The sequence below is a fragment of the Pipistrellus kuhlii genome, unplaced genomic scaffold (genome assembly GCF_014108245.1).
Source record: "Pipistrellus kuhlii isolate mPipKuh1 unplaced genomic scaffold, mPipKuh1.p scaffold_m20_p_2, whole genome shotgun sequence".
Lineage (NCBI taxonomy): Eukaryota > Metazoa > Chordata > Mammalia > Chiroptera > Vespertilionidae > Pipistrellus > Pipistrellus kuhlii.
Window position 1 is genome coordinate 46106794 of NW_023425515.1, and position 20745 is coordinate 46127538.

Sequence of the window (20745 nt, forward strand, 5' to 3'; positions counted from 1 at the left end):
AAATCCTCTCCTGTTATCCAGAACACTTGGCCAATGGAGCATGATCCTGAGATAGCTGAGTAGTAAAAAAAGTAAAATCTACAGACAGGCAATTGTCAATCACTGTATTTTATTACAATACTAGGGGCCCAGTGTATGAATTCGTGCACCTTGAAAGGAACTGTGGGCTGCAAGGCTGCAGTGGGCACAGGGACAAGTCTCAGTCTATCCCATGGAGGGCCCAGGTCCCGTCAGTCAGAAGCCCTCCTCCCGCTGATGCCACTCCCACACGCTGATGGTGCAAAGCGAGCAGGGCCAGCGCCATCAGTGGGTGTGAGTGGTGGCTGCTGCCTCAATTGCCCTGCAGGAATAGGGGGAGATAGAAAAGCCCTCAGGGAAAATAAGGACAGGTGCTGGGCACCAGCAGTGGGTGCAAGTGGCGGCTCCGGCTGCAAGTTCAAGTGGAGCCGGTGCCAGCAGTGGGTGTGAGCAGTGGCTCCATTGCCAGCAGTGGGTGTGAGTGGCGGCTGTTGGCTCTGATCGCCCCTGGGGGAGGTAGAGAAGCTCTGAGGGATGATAGGGGCTGGCAGCCGCTGCTCCCACCTGCTGATGGTGCTGAGAGATCGTGGTCGGTGCTGGATGCAGGCAGTCGGTGTGAGTGTGGCCAGCACCAGCAGCAGGTGCAAGTGCTGGGCGGGAGCAAAGAATTTTCAGTGAACACCAGAGGCTTACCTGAGTGACCGTGACCGGTGCCCCACCTTATTCTGGCACCCCTGCTCACCTGCTCCACCATCCTGCCACGGCTGACACCCACCATGTTCTATGAGCATCCCCAGGTGGGCAGGGCACATCATAGGGACTGGTTGTTTGGCCATTAGGTGTATTTGCATATTAAGATTTTATATGCTGGAAACCAAATCAGTTTCACTGAAAAAGAGATGTTGACAGGAAGCCAGGAAGGCTGGTCAACAACCTTAATTGCTCTAACCTTTAGTTGAAATTTTGTTAGCTGAAGCAGAATCTACAAGTTTCTGTTATTTCCTGCCTAAGGGCTACATGTAAATTTCTGTTTATGTTGCTTAAGATGTCTTCTCCAAAGCCTCAATAAAAGGGGATGGCAGGGCCAGAGCAGGGGTAGTTCTCCCACTAGAGTTGGACTACCGCCTGGCCCCCCAAATCGCCAAATTGAATTTCTTCAAGTCTCTTTTCATTTGTGTGCGGCCCTTCTCCAGAAGCTGAACCCTGAATTGGAACTCTTTCTACGCGGGCCGTGAAAGAAAGTCCTATATTTATATATAAATATATTTAGTGTACCAATTTAAGAGCAAAAATGTAAACAAAATAAGTCTAGGGAAAAATGGCTCTTCCCCTTAATCTTCAATTTATTCTTACTTTAATAATCCATTTACACCATTTTATTATTAAATTTTCAAGAGCATCACTGCTGAATTTCAGACTAAAGAATGAGTAGAAATGACACCAAAAGAGTTAAGCTGAGGAAGTAATACTGATTAAAAAGTTGAATGTAAAATCTACCTTAGCTGGAACTGAACATTGATAGGTAACTTTCTCCAAAGGGAAAATCTAACTTGAATCACAAAGGCTCATTTTTTATATAATCTAACACCATGTTAATTAGAAACTCATGATTTGATAAAAAGTTTTATTTAGTTATATTCAAATTCCAAAATCCTACTGGACATGCTATCTGCCATGTCTTATTTCTCTGAGATAACTATCTACGTTTCTTTTTTTCTTATTATTATTATTATTTTTTTAGTATTTTTTAAAATAGATTTGAGAGAGGAAGGGAGGAGAGACGGATAGAAGCATCAATGAGAAAAAATCATTGATTGGCTGCTATCTGCACACCCCCTACTGGGGATCAAGCCTGCAACCCAGGCATGTGCCCTTGGCTGGAATCAAACCTGGAACCCTTCAGTCCACAGGCTGCCACTCTACCCACTGAGCAAAACCACTAGGGTTCTACATTTCTTAAAAACAAGAAATGAGTTTGCCTGGGATTGAGTTTCAAGAAATAGTTTGGTGCTACTATTAGCTAACATATTATAGTTAGAATACTATACCTGCAGTTCAGAAGTGCTTTGATTGGATTCTATTTTAGAAAGATATTCAAAATAACATTCTTGTAACAGCAAACAATTTTCCCACTTAAAAAAAAATGTTTTTATTGATTTTTTAGAGAGGAAAAGAGAGTGAGAGAAACATTGATGTGAGAAACGTTTATCAGTTGTCTCCCGTAAGTACCCTCACCAGAGATCGAACCTGTAATTTAGGTATGTGCCCTGACTGGGAATTGAACCAGGTGACCTTTTGGATGACGCTCAAGCAACTGACCACTGGCCAGGGCTCTCCCACTTTTTATTTATTTGACATATTGATATTTCCATAAACTTGTAAGTGGAAGATAAGCTGTTCAATAAAAGCCATGTACAATATGTACAATATACAGAAATTATTTAAAAGTCTGTTCATATAATGAATTATTTGAGCACTAACAAAAAATTAAGATACAAATAATTGAATAAAAATAAAACTATCATTAAACCACGAAACACAGAACTGCACTTCATTCCAGGGGGGGAGGGTGGGGGTGGGGGAGTAAACCTCAATCTTACTGTGTTAGAAGAATAAAATACATTTGTCATAGTATACATTATCATATTCCCTTAAAGCAGAGAGTAAAATTTTTAATTAAAAAGTGTTCATTAAGAACTATCTTCATATCACTAGTTACACACCATTCTCTCATCATGCAAACAACTCAGTTATTTCCTAAGGTCTATTTAAGTCAAACAATAAACTAGTAATAGCAAATTAATTAGCAGGCTGTAAATCAGAGTGGTGTAGAAATTCTGCAGTTGCATTGTACTTCCTGTCTATAGTACTGCTATTAAATCAATTTTCTCCACATATTACAAGAAAAAAAAAAAAAGGCATTGGCCGGGACCAGTTTGGCTCCGTGGATAGAGCATCAGCCTGCGGACTGAAAGGTCCCGGGTTCGATTCCGGTTGAGGGCATGTGCCTTGGTTGCGAGCACATCCCCAGTAGGGGGTGTCCAAGAGGCAGCTGATCGATGTTTCTAACTCTGTCCCTCTCTCTTCCTCTCTGTGAAAAATCAATAAAATATATTTAAAAAAAAAAAGGCATTGATAGTCAAAATAAGATTTTCATTGTTGCAACAAATAATAAAATATGTGAGAGAAGGAAGAGTTCCTAATATTACGGAAATCTTTATGATCTATATATATAAAAGCCTAGGCAACCAATCGACCGGTTGACTAGTAGCTATGATGCGCACTGACCACCAGGAGGCAGATGCTCAATACACAGAAAACATGGAAGACTCATGAATCTCAGAGGGGAAGGGACAGGGGGCAAGGCAAAAAGAGATTAACCAAGTATCTTATATGCATACCAGAGGCCAGGTGCACAGATTTGTGCACTGCTGCACCCTCTCACAATCTGAGACCGCTTGGGGGATGTCGGACTGCTGGTTTGGCCCAATCCCCGCAGGCCAGGCCAAGGGATTCCACTGATGCACAAATCCGTGTACCAGGCCTCTAGTCCTTTATAAAGGTAAAGGATTACTGTATGCATATATGTGGAAAGGAGTAGGAAACAAAGGCAGGTGGTTAGGACAGACATATAAAGGGAATGCTGAAACTATACTATTATTATTTTTGTTAAAAAAAAAACTGATCTGAAGTCTTCCAATCAAGTGTACAAAAGAAGAGCTGACATTAGTGCAAGTTTAACCTGATAATTTATTTGTGAATAAAGCTAGTTTTCGTGAGGAAAAAGTTTAATCCTTTCCCTGATAACATAAACAAACTCAAAGGAATTTTAAAGGTAGTAGGCCAGAAAATGCAATAGTAATTCTTGTAATCTTTTTTATTTAAAGAGAAAAATCAAGTTGAAATGTGTTAAAATACTTTTCAGATTGAATATTTATCAGCCTATATAATCTGTTGTTCCAATTGTATTTTTACTTTAAAAAATTTTATATGAGCTATCACATCTAGAAGTGAAGAAAATAAATTAAGTCCCCTCCCACTTCCCAAGATATTATTTAACCTCTAAAGCATAAAGAGCTATGTGATATCTTATACAAATTAACCAGTGTTCTTAAAAAAGTAATGCAGTTTTGGACTGATGATATTATGCTGTATTTGTGGTGAAGTACTAGGCACAATAATATATATATATGAATATATATATATATATATATATATATATCAATTAGGCATTTTCAAGTCTAATTAGTCTCTAAAGTTATTTAATTCTTGGCAACATTGGTATGCATTTTGGTACTTAAGTCATGAATTGTAGATAACAAGAGCAGTATAGTAACGGGTTGTATCAACAATGAGTGTTGAACAAATCTCTTCTATGAACTCTGTGATTTGTTTTGCAGTTGGTCACCTGTAGTAGATCCTGCAAAGATAAAAAACAACAACAATCAATATAATTTGTTGTATATTATCAAGCTGGGAACTCCCTGAGATAAAGTTCCCTTCCACTACCATTGATGATTAACAAATAAAAAGATCTAAAAACAAATATAGTATATTTCATGTAGGTAAAATAGTTTGATATGAAAGAATCTGCATACCCCCTAAATATTCTAAAGAGCAGAACTGGAGTGTCAACTTGGTGACAAGACAAAAAGGTTTCAGACTGACATTTCTGTGAGTAAAGCATAGGTGGATAGCTGAGTTAATTATAACTCAAATACCCAAAGCTATAAAAAGATTAGCGTTTATGGTGTCAAAATTATAAAATATTTCTTCAGATTTTAAATGCCATTAAAAAAAATAAAAACAATAATAAAACAAAGGTCAAGGGAGAGGGAGAAGAATAATGCTAAAAAGTAATGGGTTCTATAAAATCTGGAGATTTTAAAAGCTGATTAATATTTTTTTTAAACAAAAAAAGGGTAGAGGATAAATAAGGAACTTTCTTCTCTGTTTTATTTTGTAGTCTTTTCTATCTTTGTGTACTTTATGAAGCTAGATAGAATATATTCCTATGTAAGTAGTACTTCATCTCCACTGAAGAAAAACAAAGCACTGAGCTAATACAAATTTAAACTGCTTTTAAATGATAAAATATATTTATGTACTGTATGTGTGAAATTTAATTTCTTACAACTAGAGAGACCAAAAGAGCTACTTTTCAAAAGCTGTGGTTTTAAAAAAAGAAATCCCTTTAACCTTTGGCACAGTGTTGCTGGTGCAAGTTCCCATAGGCAAATAAGGTAAGTGTTTGACCAGAGTCATTAAGAATTGATATTGAAAGTCTGAGCAAAACTGGAGTGTCAACTTGGTGACCAAAGAAACATTCATTTTTAATACATCAAAATAAATCACTAAGACATAGGTAAATGGGAAACAAAGGTCCATTAGGAGAAAGGCCAACTAAAAGTGGGTAATAAATTAAAAAAATATATAACAATTATCCAAATAAAGGTTGTTTAAGTCAAATATAAGCCAAGCAGAGTATAGTGTATAAACTGGAAATGAAATGTTGAATAAAGTAAACTGTATCATCCTGGCTGGATAGCTCAGTTGGTTAAGAGCACCAAACTGGTATGCCAAGTTTTCAGATTTGATACCAGGACAGAAATCAATCAGTGAATACATAAATAAGTGAGACAACAAATTGAGGTTTTTTTTCCCCCTCTCTCTCCATTCCTCTGACATCAATAAAAAAAAGTTAAAAAATAAAACAGAAAACCAACTACATGAAAGGCTAAATAAAGCCTAATATGGAATATAAAAAAAATATTGTAATATTTTTATTGTGACAGTTATCAGATTCTATCACAGAGTCACTTATATTTCACATATGCTCAGCAAAACAATATAATGGTTTACTTTCCTAAGACTTAGCCATCCAAAGCACAACAAATAAAGTTATGTCTCCACTGAAAAGCATGTTTGCAACTATAAAAGGTAGGTAAACAGGCACAACATCTACATTAGTGGTGTAGAAGATTCACCTTCATGGAATATCAAAATAACAGCTTGTTAAAAATAAATAAAATCTAGAGTTGGTAGGCTGCAGGGGCATACTGCCTGAGACTTAAAAAAACAAAACAAGCCCTGGCCTATGTTGCTCAATGGTTAGACGGGTCAGTCCGAACACTGAAGGGTCAAGGGCATTTACTTGGGTTGTAGGTTCCATTCCCAGCCCCTGTTCAGAGCATATGCAAAAGGCAACCAATCAAGAGACAAATGATGTTTCTCTATCTCCTCTGCCCCCTTCCATTCTCTCTAAAAAAAAAGAAAAAAAAAAAGGGAAAAATATCCTCAGGTGAGGATTTATAAAAAAAATAATTAGCCAAATAACCTGTCAATCCTACAGTCAAAAGAACCAACACTGAAAACATATCATACAAATTGCACCCAAAGGTATTATTAAAACAAATAGTTCATATTAAAAACTTCTTTTAAAAAGCTTAAACCTTAATTTAAATTATGAAATATCAAACAGGATCTAAAACATTAAAAATAAAATACAGCTTAATAAAAAGATAAACATCATTGCTTAAAATCAAGTAAACCAAAATACATAGTCATGTAATCTACACTAATAAAAGAGAAACATGCAAATTGACCATCACTCCACTATGCCCATCAGCTAATCAGAGTGAGTATGCAAATCAACCCAACTAAGATGGTGGTCGCCATGGAGCTGCAGCAAGCAGGAGGTTTGGGTTTCCCCCGGCGATGGAGGAAGCCAAGCTTCCTGGCCGGCCCTGGCCTCCGCTCAAGGCTACAAAATTTCAATTATAGAAGATAAATAAACCCCAGCCTTGGCCTATGCTTGGGTCACCGGAGGGGATGGCCGGCCTGCAAACCACCACAGGCCCCTCGCCCAGGCCGCCCCATGCCCCAAAGGAATACCCACCCTGATCTGGGGCAGCCTTCAGGGCAAATCAGCCAGTCCTGACTCATACACCAGGCCTCTATACTATCTAATAAAATAATAATATGCAAATTGACTGTCATTCCAACACACAAGATGGCTGCCCCCGTGTGGTCAAAGATGGCTGCCCCCATGTGGACACAAGATAGCCAGCAGGGGAGGGCAGTTGGGAGGCACCAGGCCTGCAAGGGAGGGCAGTTGTGGGTGATCAGGCCTGCAGAGGAGGGCAGTTAGGGGTGACTAGGCCAGCAGAGGAGGGAAGTTGAGGACGACCAGGCCTGCAGGAAAAAGCAGTTGGGGGGTACACTGAAAACATATCATACAAATTGCACCTGCAGGAAAGAGCAGTTAGTGGTGACCAAGCCTACAGGGGAGGGCAGTTGTGGGGAGCGGCTGGGGGGGAGGGAGGTTTTAACAGACCAGCTAGGGAAAGCAGTTAGGGGCAATGAGGCTGATAGGAGAGGGCAGTTAAGGGTGACTGGGTGGGCAGGGAAGGACAGTTGGGAGCAATTGGGCTAGCAGAAAACAGGCATCAATCAGGCTGGCAGGCGAGTCGCTAGGGGGTGATCAGGCTGGCAGGCAGAAGTGGTTAGGGGCAATCAGGAAGGCAGGCAGGTGAGCAGTTGGGAGCCAGCAGTCCTGGATTGTGAGAGGGATGGGGTCCCAGATTGGAGAGGGTGCAGGCCTCTAGTATAAAATATGGTCTTAAACCAACTCAGGGCATAAAAACCTTATTATTTTGAGATTGGTCACAGGTGTTTAAGTTTTAGAAACTTTTAGCATAATTGAATGCCAGCAAAATATTCTGAGGTTCTTCAAGTTTAAAGCAAAATAAAGTCTATTACTTAGGCACAAAGGATTACAAGAGTCTCAGGAATATTTCTTAAACATCTAACCTTGATTTGAGTCTTCCGAATTCATATTTTCTCCAAGTGCACTCTCTAACATTTCTTCATCTTCATCATCTTCATGTAGGTCTTTTGAAATTAATTGCCTAGCTAATTTCATATTCAGTCCTTCATTGTAGTGCAGCTTCCTTTTCATTTCAAACTGTCGCTTTTTTTCTGTAAAATACAAAAAATAAGCTTAGAAGTCTTTAGCTCAAGGACTGGCAAACTTTATAGGCTATATCTGTTGTTATTGCCGGAACAGTGACACTCGTTTTTAATGCTTAAGGTTGCTTTTTTGATCAAAGGCAGAGCTGAGTAGTTGCAATAGAATATGGCTTTTAAAACCTGAAATATTTACTTTCTAGTCTTTTCAGAAAAAGTTTGCCAACTTCTGCTTTAGATGGTTCTTAATTGGAATACAGGAATAAAGCCATTTAGTAGTTCTATTTGTGAAGAAAATTTAAAGATATTGAAAAACTTTCCAGAAAGAGTTGAATAGGGGGGAAAAAAGCAAACTATAATACCGTGTGTGTGTGTGTGTGTGTGTGTGTGTGTGTGTGTGTGTGTGTTGACAGTATGAGTAGAAATTGATGAGTATTATGTACAAGTATTATATTCAAAGCCTGCATATATGTGCATGCATAAACATGGAGAGAAAATAAGTAAGAGTGGCTAAGTCTGGGCCAAGAAACTATGGGATAATTTTAATATTTTTAAGTTTTTATTTTTAATATATATATATTTTTTATTGATTTTTTACAGAGAGGAAGAGAGAGGAATAGAGAGTTAGAAACATCAATGAGAGAGGATCATTGATCAGCTGCCTCTTGCACACCCCCTACTGGGGATGTGCCCACATCCAAGGTATATGCCCTTGACTGGAATTGAACCCGGGACCTTTCAGTCCGCAGGCTGACGCTCTATCACCTGAGCCAAACCGGTTTCGGCTAAGTTTTTATTTTTATAATTAAGAAAAAGATTTCTTTAAGAAATTCTTATTATTCATTAAGAAATTACTAGGATTTAAAACAATGTTGCTGCCCAAACCGGTTTGGCTCAATGGATAGAGCGTCGGCCTCCGGACTCCAGGGTCCCGAGTTCGATTCCAGTCAAGGGCATGTACCTGAATTGCCGGCATGTCCCCAGTAGGGGGTGTGCAAGAGGCAGCTGATCTATGTTACTCTCTCATCGATGTTTCTGGCTTTCTATCCCTCTCCCTTCTTCTCTGTAAAAAAAATCAATAAAATATATTAAAAAAATAAAATAAAATAAAAAATAAAACAATGTTGCCTAAAAATGCCCCGAGTAATTTTAAGAAAAATCTGTTATTACAGTGAAATAATATGGACTACTCTTTTATTTATATTCACCATAGAAACATTAAACAAGTAACAAATAAACATAGATGATCATATTTAATAGATAGCATTTTAAAGATCAACTGTTTATGGAGAAATAATTCTAAGATTTTAAAATTTCTTAGACCAGTAAATTAAAATAAAAAGGGAGTTTACATAAAATTGCCAACTATTTATTCAAACAAGAGAGCATTCAAACTCATTCACCATAGTTTTATTATGGCATTCATAAACATTTTAATGCCAAAAAGGCACCAAGAAATAAAAATCTCTCAGAATACTGCTATTCAAAGTACTTTCTCAATGTCCTCTAATTCCAAGTTTTTATCATCATGTATACTTATGTTTTACAGGCATTTATTGTTCATATCACACTCATCAATCACTTTCAAGAAGTTCTGAGACCAACATCCATTTCAGCATTCCATAAAGATCTTGCCAAGTATCTTTTCTTTTTCTCTGATTATAGATTATTTTGTAACTTGTTTTCACTCTTTCAGAGTACCATATTGTAATGAAGAATGAAATTAAGAGGGGGGGAAAAAAGGCCATTAAAAAGACCAAGTTCTCATGACTAAATTTTTAGTTATGCCTTTATGTACCTGGAGTACAAACTTAGGTCTGTCTGACTCCATAGCCAGTATCTTAACTGCTACCCTATCAGTTACAAGACATTTTTTTCTAAAAATTTCTGTCAACAAACAAGGCTTTTTAAGACATGTAATTTGTTTATAAGTAATTAACATCTATACATATATACATATCATTAACTCTACTAGTGGAAATTGAACATGTGAAATTGCCAACTACTCAATAGTTCCCCCTGCTGGCTAATTCCCAGAAGTACAATTTAAAGAAAAAATCCTTAATGAAAATTGTTAATAATAAATTCCCTGTTTTCAATAGATCATGTTTTTAGAGAATAATGAAGAAAACAAGATATAGAATTTCTATCTGAAACCCTTTTAAGGGCCTTTTAGGGTATATGGTGGGAAAATATAAGTCAGGAAGTCACTGTGGGTACAAAAAATATAATACAACTTGAGATTATGCTATTTGTAAAATTTCTATTTTGTATAACAATTAGGCTCAGGCCATCATGATTTCATTGAATAAACTATATTCTAAGGATGTAAGAAAGGAATAGCAAATTATACCTTAGCAGTTGCCTATGGCAACGATTCTGAACTTCTTTTACAATATATTATATTATAGGTAGTCCCCACATTTCAAAGCTCTAAGTACACTGCTACTCTCTTTTTTTCTATGAGGGTATGTGGGTCTTTCTTGCATCTTTTTCTTTGTATACATAGGCTTGTGGGTTTTTTCCTTTTAAAAATAGTTTAAATTATATAAACAATTTTGAATTCTTAGATTCTACATTCATATGATTCAAAAGGTATAAAAATCAAGGTGAAATATCTTCCTTCTCTCTGAACCTCCATACATAACCACTGTTACTGTAAAAACAGAAACAATGAGTAGATAGAAATGCCTTAACTGTATATGTGCTATATGGACTACAAAGGCCTTTCCATCCTTGTTGAGAGATTATCTTTATCTTTTTTCCTATGACACTATCATTCTTTGTATGATGGAACTTAATAAAAATCTTCTTACTATGTCTGACTATCTGGGATCATTAAGTTTTTCTGCCTTAAAACAGAAAAAGCACAAACAACTGGCAAATTAGCTTTTATTTCTATCCACTTTAAAACCACCCAAACACTCAATGACTCTAAAAGCATTAATCTGCCGAAACTGGTTTGGCTCAGTGGTAGAGCGTCGGTCTGCGGACTGAAGGGTCCCAAGTTCGATTCCAGTCAAGGGCATGTACATTGGTTGCGGGTACATCCCCGGTAGGGGGTGTGCAAGAGGCAGCTGGTCGATGTTTCTCTCTCATCGACGTTTCTAGCTCTCTATCCCTCTCCCTTCCTCTCTGTAGAAAAATCAATAAAATATATTTTTTAAAAAAAGCATTAATCTAATAAATATTTACTGAGCATCTACTCTATGCCAGGCACTAAAAAAAGTACAAAGGGACACCAATAATTACTTTAAAGATGGTAATATTTTCCCAAATTCTTGATATTGAGGTGGAAAGACTGTCAATACAATAAACACACATAAGTAGAATTTGAATTTAAAAATGTTGCTCCCAATCTCCCTTATCTATTATACTTTCCAAAAAACAACAACAACCATTTTACCATCTTCCAAATAATGGGTTTATTTTAAGCAAAAATTATTAGCATAATGCTGAAAGAAGAACAGGAAATAAACTACCTTGTTCTTCAGGTGAGAGGTCACTGTCTTCATCTTCACTGCTGTCTTCTACATGAACCTGATACCTTGGCTCCGAGCCTTCAGCAGCAGCTAATCTAAACAATCATTTGCAAAGAAATCAGCACTCTGATATTCTTACATTAACTCAGTGGCTTGTTCAACTTTTGAGTATCATTAAAACATCATTAACATTTGAGTACCATTAAAACATCACTAACTTACTAGCTATAACTTGATGAGGAAAGTAAAAAGCAAGAGAGTGAGCATGAGTGTAGAAACCAAAATGCAACAAGAAGACTGGAGGGTAAGAAACCAATGAACAGCAAAGAAATAGAGCTTTTGTTTAGAAATTCAGTTATTTTTGCCTTTCTCACATTCACCGTTAAAACGCAGGAGGCGGGATATTAAAAAAACAAACCACCATCAGTGTATTAGGCTCTGGTACTCTAATCGTTCTGTCACCTGCACACCTTGATTTTAATCTAGAAACAAGACTATAAAAGTTGTTATGAAAAATCCAGATATACTTAGCACATGCTTTTTATTTACACTTGTACAAGTAAAATGCCTTTAACTGCACAATTAAAAACAGCATAAGTGAAAATGCTTTATAGTCATCAGTACTTACTTCTTAGCTAAGGAATCTGGGGTCAGGGCATCAGTGTTTTCTGAATCACTCAATGCATCTTCATCATCACCTATCATACTAGGACAACAAGCAGATCATAATTAATAATAGAACTATAATTTCTCAAGCAGAAAAACAAGGTAAATATAATCCAATTGATTTACTTAAAATATCAAGGCATTTATAGGTCTGTTGTCATCTTTGAAGCTTTAGTTTCAATCCAATGCAAATATTTACAAGTGAATGATTAAAAAACAACACTACTGCAACCATGAAGATAAATACTGAAAATTCAAACCATCGGAAAAAAATACTTCGATTATTCCATTCAGTGGGGATGGGGGGACACAAATAATGCAAAAACAAACAAAACCACCTCACTGTTTTAGAATATATACTGTTATGTTTAGTGGGAAAAACCAAGATGGCAGCACAGGCAAACAACTGGTCTGCCGCCTCGCACAACAATTTCAAAACTACAACTAATATACAGGATGTGTATCACCCAAAAACACGGGAAGGCTGGCTGAAAGAGAAAGGAGCGCAAGCGCTAAAAAGCTGAGGAGCCTAAGTATGGAGGAACGTGAATCGGGCTGGTGGCAGGCAACTGGGCACGCGGCTTTTTTTCAACCAGAAGGGAAACAAGCTCCTGATCATTTTGAAATCCAGCTTCAGCCTATGGGGAGAAGCTGGTCTGTCGGCCATCAGGTCCGAAAGTGAGGGTGACTCTCTTGCAGAGGTGCGTGCAGCAATCATTGTTTACTGCGCTGGGTCACAGGGTCGCCAGGACTTGGAAATGCGGGGACTTGGAAACACGGTAGGGCAGAGAAGGCTGCCAGCAGCCATTGCTTTTTGCCACGTCCCAGCCTAAGACCCCACCCCACCCTGAGGACCCACCCCAAGGCCTTGCTCTGCACATTCTACAGACCCGCCCAGGCACCGCATAGCTGCTTTTGCATATAAATGGCCTGTATTGTGGCAGCTTAACAAAATAAATTGCAGCTCCATCAACAAAACCGCCAAGTCCCAAGCAAAGAGGACAAAACTGTAGTTCTTGTGGTAGCTATTGCTGGGAGGTCTCAGACAATAGCTGAACTGCACCCTATTGGAGATCCGGAAACTAGTGTATCTAGTGGTCGGTGTGAGATGACACCACATTTCAACTACTCTCATAAAGGACACATTCAAGAGACAGACTCAGTGAGCACCAAAGCCCTACGGGAACAAGTCCTCCCTCACAAACATGTCTCCAGCACAGCAATTCTTCCATTATAGACACAGCAGGACCCCATAGCAATTGGCCTGGATGTCAACTCCTCTCAGTGACACCAACAACAATCAAGACTTAACTACAACAAGGCTGTACACACAGTCCACAAAGGGGTGCACCAAGAGTGTCCACATCAGGCAACTAGAGGCTGACCCATTGAACCATATAGAACACCCAGACCCACAAAGCGACCCTACCAACTCAGGGAAACAGTGAAAATGCCGAGAAAAGGAAACAGATCTCAAACAAAAGAAATGGAGAACAAAAGACTGGATATAGAGTTCTAAACCACGATTATAAGGTTTTTCAAGAATTTCCTAGAAAAGGCCGATAAACTTAACGAGACCCTCGAGGATATAAAAAGGACTAACTAGAAATTAAACATACATTGACTGAAATAAAAAATATTATACAGAGACCCAACAGCAGACTAGAAGAACACAAGAAACAAGTCAAAGAGCTAGAATACAAAGAGGAAAGAGTCACTCCTCTGCAGAAGCAAGAAGAGAAGAGAATCCAGAAAGTTGGAAGATAGCGTAAGAAGCCTCTGGGACAACTTCAAGCATGCGAACATCAGAATTATGGGAGTGCCAGAAGAAGAGAGAGAGCAAGACACTGAAAACCTAATTGAAGAAATAATGACAGAAAACTTCCCCCACCTGGTGAAAGAAATACTTACAAGTCCAAGAAGCGCACAGAACCCCAAACAAAAGGAATCCAAAGAGGACCACACCAAGACACATCATAATTAAAATGCCAAGAGCAAAAGACAAACAGAGAATCTTACAAGCAGCAAGAGAAAAACAAGTTACCTACAAGGGAGCACCCATATGACTATCAGCTGATTTCTCAACAGAAACCATGCAGGCCAAATGGGAGTGGCAAGAAATATTCAAAGTGATAAATAGCAAGAACCTATAACCAAGATTACTCTACCCAGCAAAGTTATCATTCAGAATTGAAGGGCAGATAAAAAGCTTCACAGATCAGAAAAAGTTAAAGGAGTACGTCACCACCAAACTAGTATTATATCGGGTCTAGTAATAATTAATATCGTTTTTTAACATTCGTTTAAAATCTTGCTTGGCATTGACTTGTATTGACATAACCTTCAAACACGTGGTATCTACAGAACGTGTGAAGTGCAATTAACAAGTTTTGCTTGAAAAAGTTTGTGTTTGGTTTGGTTTTTGTTGCAAAACTAGGGCTAAGAAGATGGCGGATGAAGAGCATATTCGGCACTGCATGCTTTACGAGTTCCAATTAGGAAGAAAAGCAAGTGAGGCTGCAAAAAACATCTGTAGTGCTCTTGGTCAAGATGCAGTTAGCGCCAGAAAATGCCAGCGTTGGTTTGAGAAATTTCGCGAGGGAAATTTTTCGTTAGATGACAAGAGTGGTCGAGGCCATGTGTCCAATTTTGATCAAGAAGCTCTTCAAGCTCTTTTGGTGCAAAATCCTCAAATTACCAACAAGAGCTTGCGACAACTTTAAATTGTTCACAAAAAACAATTTCCAATCAATTGAGTGCTCTTGGCAAAGTCCAAAAGTTTGGAAAATGGGTTCCTCATGAGTTGACCAACAACAACCGTAATCAAAGAGTCACAATTTGCAGTTCGCTCCTCTCTCGTCAAAACCGTTTGCCGTTTTTAGAGCAAATTGTTACTGGAGATGAAAAATGGGTGCTGTATGTTGATTTGAAAAGGCGGCCTCAATGGTTGGACAAAAATGAGGCTCCGCAGCCCACGCCAAAACCCGACTTGCATGCGAAAAAAGTGATGTTGTGTGTTTGGTGGAATTTTAAAGAAATTCTTCATTATGAACTTTTACCATCTACCCAAACCATTACAAGTGCAGTGTATAGTGCCCAATTGGAAAGGTTAGCCCAAGCTTTAAGAGAAAAAGAACCCACGCTGATTACCGTATTTTTCGGACCATAAAGACGCACTTTTTTCCCCCAGAAGTGGGGGGAAAAAGTCCCTGCGTCTTATGGTCCAAATATAGCCTACACATATACTTTAAAAAAAAAAAAGTTTTTTTACTTGCCCGGCTCTGTGTGGTCTCTGTGTGCTTGCCCGGCTCTAAAATGGTTCTAAATGCTGCTGTTTACTTTACAGGGTTGATTACATGTGTTTATGACTGTGATGTTGGGTTTTAATGCACATAAAATATTTTAGGACACTATTTGTTTCAGAATCTTTTTTTCTTCATTTCCCTTCTCTAAAAACTGGTGCGTCTTATGGTCCGGAGCGTCTTATGGTCCGAAAAATATGGTAATCGGAAGGGCGTAATTCTTTACCACGATAACGCACGACCGCATACTGCAAGAATCACTGCTGAAAAACTGCGCCAGTTGGAATGGGAAGTTCTCCCTCAACCTGCATATTCTCCTGATATTGCCCCTTCCGATTACCATTTGTTTCGTTCTTTGCAAAACTTTCTTCTTGGAAAAAAATTTAATAATGAAGAATGCCTCAAAAATGCATTGACCGAATTTTTTGCATCAAAATCACAAGAATTTTAAAACAGAGGGATTAAAATGCTTCCTGAGCGTTGGGCACAAGTAGTAGAAAACAACGGCAACTATATTGTTGATTTAATTTTGTTGTATTGTTTAAATAAATTCGATTAAAAAAAAAAAAAGTATTGAAAAAGACATTAATTATTACTAGACCTAATATGAAATGCTAAAAGGTGTTCTTTAAAAAGAGGAAAAGAAGAAAAAAGTAAAGACAAAAATTATGAGCAACAAATACATATCTATCAACGAGTGAATCTAAAAGTCAAGTGAATTAAAAACCTGAGGAACAGAATAAACTGGTGAATATAATAGAATCAGGGGCATAGAATAGGAGGGGATTGATAATTCTCAGGGGGAAAGGGGTGTCTGTGTGGGGGGTATGGGAAGAGACTGGACAAAAATCATACACTTATGGATGGGGGAGGAAGGGGAGAGAAGGTAAGGGCAAAGGGTGGGGTGGGGACCAGGTGGAGGGATGCTATAGGGGAGAAAAAGGAGAAACAATTATAATAATCTGAACAATAAAAATAAAGGTTTATTAAGAAAAAAAAGAAAAAAAGAATATATACTGTTACATAACCTGAAGATGAGACAAAGGGATTTATGCAGTCATAAGTTTAGGTAAAAATAACAAAATATTTATTGTCTTATTTTCCATACAAACACTATAAGCCTACTTTTTTTTTTTTATTCCTCACCTGAGGATATTTTTCCATTGCTTTTCAGAGAAAGTATATGGGGAGTGGGGGAGAAAGAAATACTGATGTGAGACACATGTACTGGTTGCCTCCTGCATGTGCTCAAATGGGGCCAGGGATCGAACCCGTAATCTTTTGATGTGTGGGCCAACACTCATCACTGAGCAACAATGGCCATGGCTATAAAAAGTCTTTTCTTTTCCTCCATCTTAAAAACCAACAAACAAATAAAAACCTCTTCAAGAAAAAAAGAGCTAGTAAAACTGAGCATCAAGAGAACGTAAGCACATACATCTGTACACACACACGGCCTCAATCATTTAGGGACCAAATAACTTTTTTTTTTTTTAAATAAATCTTTATTGTTCAGATTATTACAAATGTGATCCTCTTCCCCCTCTCAATTGCTCCCCTTCACCAGGTTCCCACCCCACCCTCTGTCCTTTCCCCATCCCCCATTGTCCTCATCCATAGGTGCACAGTTTTTGTTCAGTCTCTTCCCGCACCCCCACTCCCCTTTTCCCTGAGAATCGTCAGTCCACTCCCCTTCCATACCTCTGATTCTATTATATTCACCAGTTAATATTGTTCATCAGATTTTTAAATTCCCTTGGTTTTTAGATTCACTTGTTGATACTACGTATTTGTTGATCATAATTTTTATCTTTATCTTCTTCCTCTTCCTAAATAACCTCCTTCAGCAATTCATATAATTTTGGTTTGGTGGTGATGAACTCTTTTAGCTTTTTTTTTATTTGTGAAGCTCTTTATCTGTCCTTTGATTCTGAGTGATAGCTTTGCTGGGTAGATTATTTTTGGCTGTAGGTTCTTGTTATTCATCACCTTGAATATTTCTTGCCATTCCCGTCTGGCCTGCATGGTTTCTGTTGAGAAATCAGCTGACAATCTTATGGGTGCTCCTTTATAGTCACTACCTGCTTTTCTCTTGCTGCTTTTAATATTCTCTCTTTGTCTTTTGCTCTTGGAATTTTAATTATGATATGTCTTGGTGTGGTCCTCCTTGGATTCCTTTTGTTTGGAGTTCTGCGGGCTTCCTAGACTTGTAAGTCTATTTCTTTCCCCAGGTGGGGGAAATTTTCTGTCACTATTTCTTCTAGTACTCTTTCGGTATCTTGCTCTCTCTCTTCTGGAATCCCCATAATTCTGATGTTGGTTCGCTTGAAATTGTCCCAGAGGTTTCTTACACTATCTTCAACTTTCTGGATTCTTTTATCTTCTCCCTTCTGCAGAGGAGTGTCCTCTGGCTCTTTGTGTTCTAAATCTTTGTCTTGATTCTTACGATCTTCCAGTCTGTTTTTAGGACTTTGTATAATATTTTTTATTTCAGACAATGTTTTCTTCATTTCTTGTTGATCCCTTATTATTTCTAGTTGCTCCCTTTTCATATCCTCATAGGTCTCATTTATTTTATCGGCCTTTTTTAGGATATTGTTGAATAACCTTATAACTGTAGTTTTGAACTCAATGTCCAATCTTTTCTTTTCCTCCATCTCCTTCCTTTGTGTCCTTCTTCTTGTCTGCATTTTAGTTGTTTCCCTGATTTGATGGAATAGCTTTGTGTGCTAGGTGTTCTGGTAGAGCCCAGTAGCACAGCCTTCCCAGTTACCTGCTGTGGACAGTCTTGGTGTAGCCCTTTGTGGGCTGTGTGTGCAGTCTTGTTAAGCCTTGCTTATTGTTGGTATCCAAATAACTTTTGAGACTCTCAGAGGAAGAATATGAGGAAGGTCGAGAGAGAGAGAGAGAAAAAAGTGTATCTAACTGTGGAGAGTGGCTGCAGCGTTCAGACAGAATCAAGCCTTGGACGAACTTGTGGCAAAGCCACATACAAGTCCCAGCGTGGAGGGCAAAGCCTTCCAGCACAACTATAGCCAAAAGGCTATGGCTGTAAACTTGACCTTATAGTCTGACCCTGAAATCCTAGGTAGCTAAGGGAAGTGGGCTGGGGGGCACAGCAAGTGCTACCTAAATAAAGCTTGATAGAGTTCAGAGAATGGTAACACCAGGAAAGAAGCAGATTTGAAATTCGCAAGAACACTGTAAACATCTTGCCCTTGTTTTGCTTTGTGTGATCTGACTATAATTTAAATAAAGCTTTGGCTTACAGGCTGTATCATTGTTTCCTCATCCAGGCACAGTGATCTACCTGGTCCCAACTATATTCTCTTGTCTGTCTTCTTCAATCCTTCATCGCCCCTCCTCAGGTTAACCACTAGCTATGCTGGACACGGTTCATCTAATACTCTGATTTATTATATTTTAAATATAAAGCCTAAAAATAATGAGTACAGCTATTTTTTTGAATAACAGATCTAAAGTCTTTAGGTATACAATATAGTGGTTAGAGAATCATACTTTACAAAGTGTTCCCCTGAAATTTCCAGTACCCCCTAGCACCATACATATTGAATATATTCCCTACACTGTACTTTTATATACCTGTGAAAGAAGTGAAGGGATTAAGATGTACAAATTGGTAGTTACAAAATAGTCTACTACTTTTATTGAAAAGAAAGAAAGCCCCGACTTTGGCTTCTGGTACAACAAACGGTTTAGACTTTAAAAACAATATAAACTTTTTTATAAAGAATATGTCTAGCCGAAACCGGTTTGGCTCAGTGGATAGAGCTTTGGCCTGCGGCATGAAAGGTTCCGGGTTCGATTCCGGTCAAGGGCATGTACCTTGGTTGTGGGCACATCCCCAGTAGGGGGTGTGCAAGAGGCAGCTGATTGATTATTCTCTCTCATAGATGTTTCTAACTCTATCCCTCTCTCTTCTTCTCTGTAAAAAAATCAATAAAATATATTTTAAAAAAAAGAATATGTTTATTTCTTCCCTCAAGTTCATTAGTATTAGTGTTTCAGTATCTGTACTTCCCATTTCCTTATTTCTTTCTACCCTTGCCAAAATCATGTTTATTCTTTTTACGGTTTTTGTTATCAAGTTATCTCAACTTCGCTTCTTCCAAAGATTTTATCCATTGATTCAAAACAGAATTTCTTAACTTTATTTTAACAATAACTTCCGGATTTATAAACTTAAACTTACACTTCAATGACAAAATATTTCAGTTCTGAAAATCTTTATTTTTTCGATACAAGTTAAGGCATACTCTGCGTTAGGTATTTCCACTTATTTAGAACGCAATCCTCTCAAAATACTTATTGGCACATTATTTTTGTTTTTATACTAATCACTGCCACACACTATTATTTTAAAAATTTTGGAAGACTCAAAATTGGCAACAATAACAATGCACTTATCTAAACCAGTGTTTTTCAACCTTTTTTGGGCAAAGGCACACTTGTTTCATGAAAAAAATCACGAGGCACACCACCATTAGAAAATGTTAAAAAATTTAACTCTGTGCCTATATTGACTATATATGAAGTAATTCTCTTGAATAGGAATCAAATAAACACAAAGAAAGTATTTTATAATTACTTTATTATGAAATATTAAGTAAACAAAATAGTGAAAAATTATAAAATTCTTGTCTTGTCTGCACCTACGGCACACCAGGCAACACTAGTGTGCCGTGGTACAGCGGTTGAAAAACGCTGATCTAAACTACAATATTATTTAAGTAAAAAAGAAAGACATCAAACAGTAGTAATGACCACTTGTCTTTGAATGGGTTAAAAAATAGTTAATATCTGTGAAGTTATTTTCAAAGAGAGACTTGAGTAAGTCACTGATTTCTATTTTGGAAGCAAACAAGCCCATTTTAAAGTTAAGTATTAGTTACATTATTATACAAAATTTGCAGTTGGATTATTAATTAGTGCTCCAGTAACACATATAAAAACAAATTCAAATCAGCTGTTATCCAGAAGTTCATATCAAATGCAAAATGTAAACAAGTAAAAAAAAGGAATGATGTCTACAAAACATTACCGGTGGTATGGAGTGCTTGGTTCATCTATTTTCATCAAACCATAGTCTTTGTCTGCTGGATGATATGTCGCCAGGATGTTCATTTCATCCCACTTCTGGGATTTTTTACTAAAATTAAAAGAAAAAGAAAGATATTTTCCTCAAAACAATAAAAGATAAAAAAATGTGCACATCTAAAATTCACAAACATCTAAAAATATGTTTGTATTGACTTTTAGAGAAAGGGAGAGGGATAAAGAGATAGAAA

The 20745-nt window shown here is 37.7% G+C and overlaps 1 protein-coding gene and 1 pseudogene across 4 annotated transcripts in view; both read right to left on the reverse strand.

The window, feature by feature from the left end:
• Window positions 1-3748: 3748 nt before the first annotated feature.
• Window positions 3749-20745, reverse strand: part of PPP1R2 (protein phosphatase 1 regulatory inhibitor subunit 2) — a 33920-nt gene continuing 16923 nt past the window's right edge. Inside the window, exons 2-7 of one of the 4 annotated variants that reach the window (XM_036446012.2) lie at window positions 20499-20606; window positions 12097-12174; window positions 11469-11563; window positions 9569-9673; window positions 7831-7998; window positions 3749-4438 (exon numbers count right to left, since the gene is read on the reverse strand). In XM_036446012.2, coding sequence (XP_036301905.1) covers window positions 4392-4438; window positions 7831-7998; window positions 9569-9673; window positions 11469-11563; window positions 12097-12174; window positions 20499-20606 — 601 coding nt within the window. In that variant the 3' untranslated portion in view covers window positions 3749-4391. Of the gene's footprint in view, window positions 4439-7830; window positions 7999-9533; window positions 9674-11465; window positions 11564-12096; window positions 12175-20498; window positions 20607-20745 lie in introns of those variants that run through there. The other 3 variants (XM_036446013.2, XM_036446014.2, XM_036446015.2) reach the window with 3 other exon arrangements.
• LOC118725185 lies at window positions 10653-10760 on the reverse strand (annotated as a pseudogene).